Here is a 10,499-nt window from a genome sequence, read left to right as displayed (position 1 = left end):
TGGCCCCACTCTCCTGGGGACGGTCAGGGAGGGGTCTCGCAGTGAACCCACTGTGGGGGACCCCCAGCTGTGGCAGAGGACAAGGAGCACCCCTAGGGCCCACACCCCTCTGGTGACATGGTCCTGTGGGGTTCCCCAGTGACCCTGGCGTGGGGAGGAATGGGGCAGACGTGTGGTGGCTTCTCCCGTGTTCAGATTTCAGCCAAAATTTTATTGGAGCATCGTCATTGGCAGCAGCAGAGCTGCCCCCCCTGATCCCCTCCCCGCGGTGGCATCAGGATGCAGTGCCACCAGGGATGGAGAGCGGCTGGTGGTGACCTTCATCCTTCAAGAACGTGTCGCAGAGAAGGATCCCACCCTGGCAGCCAGCACCCCTCCTGTCCCCGTGGGTCCCCGGCAGCGGGACAGTGCAGGCAGCTGCCCTTGTTTTAAGCACCCAACTGCCCTCCCCTGCGCGGGGCGGCTCTCGGGGGCGGCCGCCTTGGCTGAGGTGGGAGCCCTGGGTGCGAGCTGCCGGGTCTCTGCTCCCTACCTGCTTTACCTGTTCCTAATTGCGGGAGAGGCCGGCAGGAATTGCAGCAGGAATTGCAGGCTGTGCTTTGCCAGCAGCTGCCGGAGGGGGGAAGGATCCCAGTGGCTTCTTCCCACCAGCCTTGGGGTGCGTCCAAAACCCGCGTGGAACGTGTTGAGACTGTGGCAGGGGCTGGCAGGACCTGGCAGGGACTGGCAGGAGGGCAATGCTGGATGAGGACACACCCCCCCCCCGCCCCGCCGTCCCCGCTGCTAGGACACACTGCAGTGCTTGCTGCTGCCCCGCTGCTTTGCCGTTGTGCCCCTGGCCCTCCCCAGGGGCTCCCTGCCCAGGGAACTCATCCCGGGCTTGGGGATGGGCTTCCCGAAGAAGAAACCCTCTTCCTCCGAGTCCGAGTCCGAAGATGAAGAGCAGGTGGGACACCAGGAGTCATCCTCCTCCGTGATGTCCTGCAGGTCGATGTCCTCTGGCCGCGGGCTGTGGCGGGCAGGGGATGTCCCTGCTCGAAAGTGTGCGTCTCCATTGCCTGCGGGTGTTCGGGGGTCAGGGTCCCCCAAAACTGGGTGGCCCAAGGCTCCAGGCTCGTTGAGACCCTCTGTGCTGGGCTGGGGGGCGGAGGGGTGGCTGATTGGTGGTCCCAGCATCACTGTGTGCGCAGCATCCCTGCTCCGCTCCTTGGCAGCTGCTCCGCAGTTCTCCAGGCTCCTGAACGCAGGATGCACAGGGCCCTGCTCCAGCAAAGCCTCTGGAAGGAGGAAAGCAAGGATGGGTGAGGAAGAGGAAGGCTGAGCCTGCCCTGCCACAGCCCCTCGTGCAGCGAGGGCTGCCTCGGAGTGCACCGGAGGGTTGGACCAACCCAACCCCAGCCACCAGCGCTCGCCCTGCTGCAGGAGGTGGGCTGGGGGCCCATCGTCGCTGCTCCAGCCCTGGGTTGGGCTGCGCCCATGTGACAGACCCATAAAGTACCCAGGGGCTGAGCAGAGCCTGGTTTTGCTCCCACTCTCCTCCCACCACGTAGCAGTAGGGTCCCTACCTGCCCCTTCCACCTGCTGCCTGCAGCCCCCGGCTGCTGAGGTGCTGCCCGTCCCCGGCGTGGTCCTGCCGGCGGGGCCAGCGCGGGAGAGGGGCGTCGAGTCGGGGGACGGAGCCGAGGCGAAAGCCGAGTCGGAGGAGTCGGAAGCGGTGGAGGACGCATCCCACCCCAGGCTGCAGGTCTCGGAGCAGAAGAGCCGGCCGTGGCGGGAGGTGAGGGGCTGCCCCCGCAGCGGCTTTCGGCAGAGGCTGCAGCAGAAGCAGGCGGCTCGGGCGTGCCAGTGGAGCCCTTGGTGGGTGGCCTCCTCGCTGTCGGCACCTGAGAGGCAACCGTGGGTGAGCGGGAGGCTCTTCCTGCGGCCGTGTGCCAACACCCGTCCTCCGCACCCAGCCGCGGGGCTCTGGCTCCGCAGCCCTCCCAGCCCACGTCCCGCCTGCCCCGGGGAAGGAAAGCCCCACTGCACCCTGCCCGGGGTCAGGGAGGGGGAATGGGGCAGGGGGGGGTCGTACCGATGGGGTCCCCGCAGGCCTGGCAGGGCTCGGCGAAAAGGCTCTCGAAGCAGTCGCGGCAGCAGGGCCGGCCGCTCTTCATCACGTAGCGCTGCCCGCGCAGGGGCACGTCGCACTCCAGGCAGCAGAAGTGCTCCAGGTGCCAGCGCCGGCCCTCCGCCTCGATGCACTCCTCCATGAAGATCAGCTGGAGGGGGGAAAGCAACCTATCCTCTAAGCACCCGACTAGAAAACGTGCAGCCCGGAGGATGCTTTGCTGTGCCAAGGAGAGAGGAGGAGCCCCCATGCCTTGGGACGGGCACAGGGCTCTCTGCAAGGCTCAGGAAGGGACCTCCTGCCCATCAGCGCTCGCTGCGTTTTCAGCCCCCAGCCAAGCGCAGGAGCTTTTTAACAACAGCAAAAGGGAGGTAAAAGCCTCTCCCCTGCCTGGCACCCACCTGGTCGCAGGAGGCACAGCGGGGTCGGAAGAGCTCGGCGTGGTGCCGGCCGCAGTAGATCCTTCCGTCCTGCTGGAAGTAGATGAGGTCTACCAGGGGCTGGTGGCAGAAGTGGCAGGAGAAGCAGGACGGGTGCCAGAACTGATCCCCCAGCCGAGACGCTGAAATCCCGGGGTCCCCTTTGTTCAGCCTCCTGCCGCACTGCAAGGCAGAGGGACGCGGGGGTTTGGGGCCAGGCTGGCTTTTGGGGACAGGTCCCTGCTGGGGAATGGGTGCTGCCCGGTGCTGGGCAGGGGGATGCCTCACCTTCTTGCAGGGACAGCCATGGCAGGGACCTGGCACGGGACATGCCAGCCCCTGCCCCAGGGCCTCCCGTCTCCGTCGGGCGCTGAAGGCTCGTAGCTGCCTCCTCTCCTCCTCCGCGAGGTCGGGGCAGTATCTCTCCTGCACAGGGAGCGGGAGGTGAGGGGATGGGTGGTGGGTGAAGCCCCGGGGTGGGCAGCACCCAACAAATACGTGTCTTACATCGCAGTCCTGAGGAGGCAGCTGCTGCAGGAGGGCTCTGGCGCGGAGCCGGATCCTGTCGGCAGGAGAGGCTGGCTGCGGCGAGCGGGGGCCGAAGCACAGCGGGACCTTGGGGTGTCGCATGGGAGAGAGAAACACAAGCAGATTTTTAGGGTGATTAAGCTGTGTTGGTCAAAGTTGCTAAAACATGTGTTTCATCCTGGGGCTGGGGGTGCTCTGCTTGCGGGTACCACCCGTGGATGGCACCTGCAGGGCTGGGGGAGAGTGGGGAGCAAAGGAAGCCCTGGGAGAGCCGGGGTGCTGCCCACCTCGGGGGGGTCTGCGGGGGGCTCCAGATACTCTTCCAGGGCACAGCCGGAGTCGCTGTCGGACGAGGCTGGCGGGAGGCCGGTGGCAGTGCCGCAGGGGGGAGGTTCGTCTCGCTGGGGCCATGCGGGGCTTGGCAGGGACATGAGCTGGGGAGAGAGGATCAGAGCTGGGGAGACCCTCGGCCAGGCAGGGAGGAGGGGTCCACCTCCAGGACACGTATCACCCCGCCTGCCCACTGTCTCCACGTGGCAGCAGGACGAGCAGCCCCTTGTCCCGGGGAGGGACCCCGGGGCAGGTCCAGCCAGGATGATGCTCAGTGCCACTACGACCTCGATGTGAGGAATGCAATGGTGATTCGTGCTGTGAAATAGAGTGACCTTTAGCGTGGGCATACGGGAAACAGATGTGCTGCAAGCATTTTGCAATGTATATATGTTAAAGGGAAGTGGCCGTGGTTTTGTTGTTAAATTGGTTAAAAGTTTTCGTAACCGCAGACTGTGACTGTTGTTGCGCCTGGGCAAAGGGAGAGGGGGATGCTGCCAGAAAGACCCTTGTATTGAATCCCCAGACCACACCAGAAGATTCGAGAAGCTCTACTACACCTGCGCAGCCTGGAGGTGGAAACTTCTCAGAAGAAATACGCCCATTTTATGAATATGTAATGAAGCTAGACTATAAAGGAAGTTGTGTTACCTTGCATAGGTGTGCGTCGGTTGCGGAGCGAAGACTCCCCGGCGTACCCAGCGCTGTTTTGCTTGTTTTTATTCCAGTAAAATTACAAAATTATATTCTGGTTTCACTTCTAAATTTACAACAGGGGTTATAACAAACCCACACTGAGGGCATGGGTGGTCAGCAGGGCAGGGGCTTTGGCAAGCAGGAGGAGCTGAAGGGATGGTGATGGGTTGAAGCTGGGCAGGGAAGACCCCGGGTGTCTGTGCTCAAGCTGGAACAGATTTTGGGAAATGGCCCTGGCCGTTCACTCACCCACAGCAGGAGGTTTTCCCTGGCTGCCACCAGTTCTCTGCTGGCACAAGCTAATCCCTGGTTTAGTGGCCTGTCCCTGAGTGGGGCAGTGGGAGGAGACTGAGGTTTAGCCCAATTCAGTGGAAAATAATTTATTCCCCTCGGGCTGCTATTGTTCTGCCCTGAGCAGCTGTTCCTGCCCCGGCAGCCGGCTCGCCCAGCCGCCACCACCTCGCCTGGCTAATGGTTACGCAGTGGAAACCCATCCGGTCCCGTCCCCTCCTCCCCACGCGGCGCTTTTCACCGCTCGCTTCCTTCCTGGCTTGGCTTTCCAAAACAAAGGCGAGATGGCGATGTGGTGGCTCCTGGGGCTCCCTGGATGCCAGCCCAGAGCCTGACGCCCTTTGCCCGTGCTTCCTGCCCCGGCCTGGGGAGCGAGGGTGGGATACGGGTGGGATGGAGCTGAGCTGCTGACAAGTCTCGGCGCTGTGACCGAACGGCCTCAGGGGACACCTGGATTCACCCCGTGCAATGCCCACCACGGATGGATCAACTGCTCTGGAAAGTGTTTTACACAGCAAGCAGCCGGGCATGGGCTCAGACAAGGGTTGAGGGGTGGTAACCCCCAGGCCATGCACCGAGGTCCTCCTGCATCACTGCCACCATGAGGACCCCTTCACTCCTCCGCACTGGGACAGTACTTCTACACGTCTGGTTTATCCCCCCTGTCCATGCTGTCAGGGCCACCCCAGCCAGCACCAGCAGCTGCATCCCCACTGCTCCCACTAAACACCTTCACAGAATCACTGAATCACAGAATCCTTCAGGTTGGAAAAGACCCTCGGGATCATCGAGTCCAACCCTCAGCCCGACTCTACAAAGTTCTCCCCTACCCCACATCCCCCAACATCTCATCCAAACGACCCTTAAACACACCCAGGGATGGGGACTCCACCCCCTCCCTGGGCAGCCTATTCCACTCTCTGACCACTCTTTCTGGGAAACATTTTTTCCTCATGTCCAGCCTGAACCTCCCCTGTTGCAGTTTAAAGCTGTTCCCTCTTGTTCTGTCGCTAATTCCCCGTGAGAAGAGACCAGCACCAACCTCTCTCCAATGTCCTTCAACACCCCTGGTTCAGCGCCTGCTCCCAGTGTGCTCCCTCCACCACAGCCACCATGTAGCATCTTGGCGTTGCACCCCAACGTGGCCAGCTCAGGAGCTGGAGCAGGTGGGATCATCCTGGGCAGCTCAGGTTTCCCTGCCATGCATCTGGGTCAATGATTAACGCTGCAGATTGGCTAATCAGCGGGATAAAACAAAAGGGCTGCTTGCCCTTTCCTGGGGTTTGGGTCTGCCAGCCCTGGGCTTAGCCCACAAAGACTGCAGGGCTGCTTGTATGTGCTGTTCAAAGCTGTGCTCAGCTCTGGAGGGGATAGGGATGAAATAATTGGATGCAATTCTGTATTTACAGACCAAAGAGAGCCCTGGCCTTGCTGAGTTGGTGAAGGATCACTGTACCACCGCTGGTGTTGGGGCAGTAACCAGCCTTGGCTCTACAGGAGGATCACACGTGTCCCTGGGGATGCTGAATGGGGACCTCCATGGGTTCAGTGACCAGTCCCAGCTCCGCTGCTGCCTTGCTTGGGTAACACATGTCCCTGCTTTTCCCTCCCCACAGCAGGCGGATGGCAGTCCTGGGCTGTGCTTGGCTTCTTAAGCCTCCAAGCTGCATTTGTCTAATCTGTTGGGGCTTTGCTGTAATTAGACCCCTCTGAAGGTCCGTGAACTCAGCAGAGCTGGTGGTGCCTGGGTGGCCCCAGCCTCCATGGCAGGGTGAGCAGGACACCTTGTCCCAGGGCTGTCAGTGGGGTGATGCTGGGGGAGAGTGGACAGGGCAGTGCTCCCGGCTGCTGTGAATCCATGGGGCCGTGCTGGAGAGCCCAGCCCAGCCTGGTTTGATGTGATTACTCTGGCTGGCAGCCGTCTGGACTGTAGACAAGTCCCTGTAATTAGCCCCAGACGGTGACGGAGGTACGCGCCTCCCATGCTAAGGAGCCAGGCAGCCCCAACAGGTCGGGCTCCTCTGCTCCCCATCCCTGTCCCCTCTTCCTTCCTGCCCTCCCTCGCTGCCTCCAGGCAGTCCTGCTATTGCTCTTCCCCTGCAAAAGGGATACAGGGATGCTCCCAGCTTGCCTCTGCCCTCAAAAACAGGGACAGGAGAGCCTGGCCCAGGTGTCGGGTGGGGTGGCAGGAGGGTGCTTTGGGGAGCCACCCCTCCCTGCCAGCACAGACCCGAGTGCTGGAGGTGCGTCCCCCGAGAAGGGACGTCCGAGGGACCTGTCGGGCAGGCTGAGTGCCACTGGCTGTCATTTGCCTTTGTTTTAAAAGCCTCTTGTCCTGCCTGTGGGAGCTCCTCCAGACTGCGACTGCTCGGCTCCCTTGCGTTCTCCAAAGGATGGGCAACACCCCCGCTGTGCTCCCCTGCCTGCTCACAGCTTTTTGGCCTTAGCATGGCTGCAAACGGCCGTCCAGGCTCCACTCCTGGTGCTGACCCCGCAACGCTCCCCTTCCTGCTCCAAGCACGCTCCCTGCAGTCGCTACAGCTCTTTGCAAAGCAGTCGCAGCTCCCTGGGTGCAAGAGGCTAAAATTCATGGGAATATTAATGTTATTTGGCTCCCTGGGAGCAGCCCCTGTCTCCAGCTGGCTGTGGGAGCGTGTGCGGGCTCCCAGCCCTCTCCTGCCAAGGTCACACATTAACTTGCAGTGCAGCCACCCCGGCCCATTCGCATTCAGCGCAGGCTCCCTGTTCCCAGCACGGCCAGGGGCTGGGCTGCATCTCTGCCACAGCCTTTGATTTCCTAAAGTCACCTCTCCATCTCAGAAGACCCCCTTTCAGACCCCTCTAGCCTATTCTTCAGAAGCACCAAACACTCCCCAGCTCCACAACCCCAAGGAAACACAACAGCTCACCATCCCCAAAAAGACCAGATGCCTTTTCAAGCACCCAAAAGCACTGGCAGCTTTCAGAGTTTAGCTCCGTATTCACGACCTCACCCACAGGATAACCTGTTTTTGCTTCAGCTCCTGTCAACACAGCTGCAGCGAAGGTGCGTGGAAATAAAGATGCAGAGCAATAAAGATGCATCTCTTCTGGAGCGAGATAAGCTGAGGTCTGGCAAGGCGAGCCGGAGCAGCTAGTCCTGCAACGCAGCCCAAGCCAGGCTGCCCAGGCTGGAGCCTGTCTCACGAAGGAGCCCGCGGTGGCTTTTGGATCTGTGATGGCACGAGGTGGAGCAACGCTTGGGTGCCGCTGGCTGGGCACAGCGGTCTCATGGGCCACCAGCGGGGGGGAACAGGGTCAGCGCAGCCCCTCAAAGGATGGGGGGTCTCAGCATCCTGCTCTGCCATACGGCACCATGTCACCAGAGGGGACCGTGGCCAACGCCGTGGCCTGTTTGCTCGCTGGTGGACGTGCCAGTGCTGCAAAGGGCTTTTTTTTAGCGTGTTTTCCCCCATCCTGAGAGCGCAGGGATGCCTGGCGGCCCCGGCTCGGCGGGGAGCAGTAACCCATTAACCTGCCGTAATTCAGCCATTCGTCCAGCCGAAGCCAGAGCCGCCACCCCACCTCCCCCCCCGCGGCCACCACATTTCACCCCGGCCCAACCGCCTCCGGTGAAAACCTCCGTCGCCAACCCCAAAACATCCTGTTCCTGCCGAATCCCAGGTGGAGGAGGGATGGTGGAGTCAAGACCCCTTCCCGGAGACCCTCGTTGTCCCCGGGAGCTGGCAGCCCTGCCAGCCCCCTGCCCACGCACCTGCTTGTGCCAGCGGTGACCACACAGCCCGGGATGGCAGAGCCTGGCACGATGCTGTCTCCTGCTCTCGGGGGACATTTCCCCAAAAGCAAAGACCGTGGGGACAGCAACATCATTCTCCTCCCTCCATTTATTTCTCCCAGAGAAGAACAACCAAAAAACCCTCCCTCTCCCCTCGTTTCTCTTCCCCTTGTGACAATTCCCGGATGGGGACTCTCCCGCTGCCCCCCGCCTCCCAGCCACCTTCTTCCCCCAACTCCAGCTCAACACGGAGCTCAGAGAACCGACCCTGAGAAACCTTTCCAGCCTCACTTACCTGCCCTTTCCCCGCGCCCCGGGCCCCGGGCCCCGTCGCTCCCGGTTCCACCGGCTGCTCCAGCCCCGCTCTGGCCGCCGCCGTCCCGCCCTGCTCCGGAGGAGACGAGGGAATGGAGCCTGAGCAGGGAAAACTTTACAAAGCGAAAGGAAAACATCCAAGCTCAGTCAGGGAAACAATTTTTTTTTTTTTTTTCCTCTCTCTCTCTTTTTTTTTTTTTTTTTTTAATCTGCCTGCCCAGGAAACTGGATCTGTGTCAGCCGGGGTCCTAATTACAGGCTTTTTAGCCTAAACCTACAGAGACAGCCAATGGCAGGGAATCCCAGCGGCAGGCAGGGAGGGGAAGAGCAAAGGATGGCGGAGGGGGGGGTGTACATTAACCCTACAGGGGAAAGAGCTCTAGATGACATCTGTTTTTCTCGCTACCTCTCATTTTCCGAGCGTCCGCGCCCTTCCCTCCATCTGCGGCTCAGTTCACCCCAGGTTGCCGTTTTGATGACTTTTATGATCCGCGCAGTGATTTATTTTCCTACCTAGATCAGAAAGAGTTGAAGCTTCATGAAAGAGGGGAAGTGTCATTACACCCCAATTTAGAGGTGGAGAAACTTTGGCTAGGCTCTCACAAAGGAGTTAGCCAGAGGCAAGTCAGGATGTCCTAGTTTTTGCAAGCCCTGAACACCTGACGAGTCTCCTAAAAGCCATTTAGACCGGCTTCGGCTGCAGCAATTGCGCTCGGGCAAGAGTCAGGGTAAAATTTATCAGTGTCTCTGACACAAGGCAGAGCGTCTTTGTTGTATTTCTGTGTATTTATCACATGCCCTAAGATTTTCCTGCCTGCTGATGTGACTCTGGGGATGAGCGCAGACACAGCATCCCCCCAAAAACCCACGTCTGAAGGGACGGGACCAGACCTCTGCCACCCGCGTGGTCCGAGCACCTCGCTGTCCAGGAGCTGCGTCTTCTTTTGGGGCTCCGTTGGGAGCCCCGAGGGGTGCAGGTGGCTCGTGCATTCTGTAGGTCTCTGGGATCAGGGTTCAGGGTTCACTCGTTGAGGTGGTTTGGGGGTGCAGCCGCCTGTGGGACCCCAGCACCGAGCTGCCATTGACTGTGCTGGTTTAGTGCTCTGATACTGGTGGAACTGGGGTGGGCGGTGCGCAGGGATGCTGTGAATGAGGGTGGCTGGGTGCAGAGTGCCCCCCCCAGCACCCCCTCCTGCTCCAGACCTCCCTAATCCCCTTTCAGACTCTCTAAATGTGTTGTGATGGTAATTTGTTGGAGGAGGTGGCCAGGCTCGGTGGCAAGCCGGTGGCACTGCTGGGAGAGGCCGTGTTGGTGCACAGGTTACTGCACTGCTCACTGGTGGTTTATATCTTTGCAAAATCACCTGGGCAGGGAAAAAAGCAGGAGGAAAAGGAGAAGGGGCAGGTGAGCATCTCCACAGGCTGCCGCTCTGCTCCCCCACGCAGGGGTCCCACCGGGGCTGTCGAACCGGCACCGCAGTTCCCCATGGACCCTTTAAGGTCTCAGATCTGCGCCGGGGAAGTTAATCCGCTGTTTGGCTTCAGTGGGAGGTTGGTCTCGGCAGCTTTATCTTGGCCCGTTTGCTGCTATGGACTTTGTACCACCGGGTGGTGGTGGGCTCCCCCCTTTCCTCCCCGCTGCCTGCTCCCAGCCTGAGCTGCAAAGTGGCCGCTGCCCGCACTCCCCACGCTCCACCATCCCTCTGCGCCGTGGAAAGATTAATGGGCAAAGTCCTCATTAGGAGACCAGCTGGGCAGAGGGACTCAGACTCAACAGATGGGTCACTCGAGGCTTTCTGAGGTGGGACCAGCCGCCGTTCCACCGAAGCCACCACCCTGGAAACGCCACAAGGTCCCCCACGGGCGCTGGGTGAGCACGTCCCCGCGACATGGCACGTGTGACCGGCAGGACGCCGGCCCGACGGGCTTCCCTGCTGCCAAAGCACCGCGGCGTGACCGGGGCGCATCCGGCAGCATCCCCGCAGAAAGGGCAGGGCTGCGAGGCACGACGACTCAGCGCTGGAGCAGACTGGGA

At 61.1% G+C, this 10,499-nt stretch overlaps 1 protein-coding gene across 3 annotated transcripts; it reads right to left on the bottom strand.

The window, feature by feature from the left end:
- Positions 1 to 190: 190 nt before the first annotated feature.
- Positions 191 to 8,886, bottom strand: PRICKLE4 (prickle planar cell polarity protein 4). Of its 3 annotated transcripts, XM_074893692.1 has the most exons (9): positions 8,445 to 8,850; positions 3,574 to 3,705; positions 3,345 to 3,491; positions 3,037 to 3,144; positions 2,818 to 2,955; positions 2,512 to 2,712; positions 2,075 to 2,261; positions 1,566 to 1,883; positions 191 to 1,277 (listed from the first exon to the last, which is right to left on the bottom strand). In XM_074893692.1, the coding sequence occupies exons 3-9, from the start codon at positions 3,486 to 3,488 to the stop codon at positions 784 to 786; spliced, it is 1,590 nt and encodes a 529-aa protein (XP_074749793.1). In that variant the 5' UTR covers positions 3,489 to 3,491; positions 3,574 to 3,705; positions 8,445 to 8,850; the 3' UTR covers positions 191 to 783. The 3 variants fall into 3 exon arrangements, with proteins under 3 accessions (XP_074749793.1, XP_074749792.1, XP_074749795.1); XM_074893691.1 differs by lacking the exon at positions 3,574 to 3,705 and having other exon boundaries at positions 8,445 to 8,886; XM_074893694.1 differs by lacking the exons at positions 3,574 to 3,705; positions 8,445 to 8,850 and adding an exon at positions 5,417 to 8,400.
- Between the last annotated feature and the right edge of the window lie 1,613 nt (positions 8,887 to 10,499).

The sequence above is a fragment of the Strix uralensis genome, chromosome 24 (assembly GCF_047716275.1).
Source record: "Strix uralensis isolate ZFMK-TIS-50842 chromosome 24, bStrUra1, whole genome shotgun sequence".
Lineage (NCBI taxonomy): Eukaryota > Metazoa > Chordata > Aves > Strigiformes > Strigidae > Strix > Strix uralensis.
This window is presented reverse-complemented; position numbering and strand designations above follow the sequence as displayed.

Excerpts from the sequence above, each read along its gene's own strand:
- PRICKLE4 (XM_074893691.1), bottom strand. The coding sequence starts at position 3,488 with ATGTCCCTGCCAAGCCCCGCATGGCCCCAGCGAGACGAACCTCCCCCC. Across the intron at positions 2,713-2,817 it reads ATGGCTGTCCCTGCAAGAAG|TGCGGCAGGAGGCTGAACAA; the intron begins GTGAGGCATCCC and ends TCTGCCTTGCAG. Across the intron at positions 2,262-2,511 it reads GCTGTGCCTCCTGCGACCAG|CTGATCTTCATGGAGGAGTG; the intron begins GTGGGTGCCAGG and ends TCCCCCCTCCAG.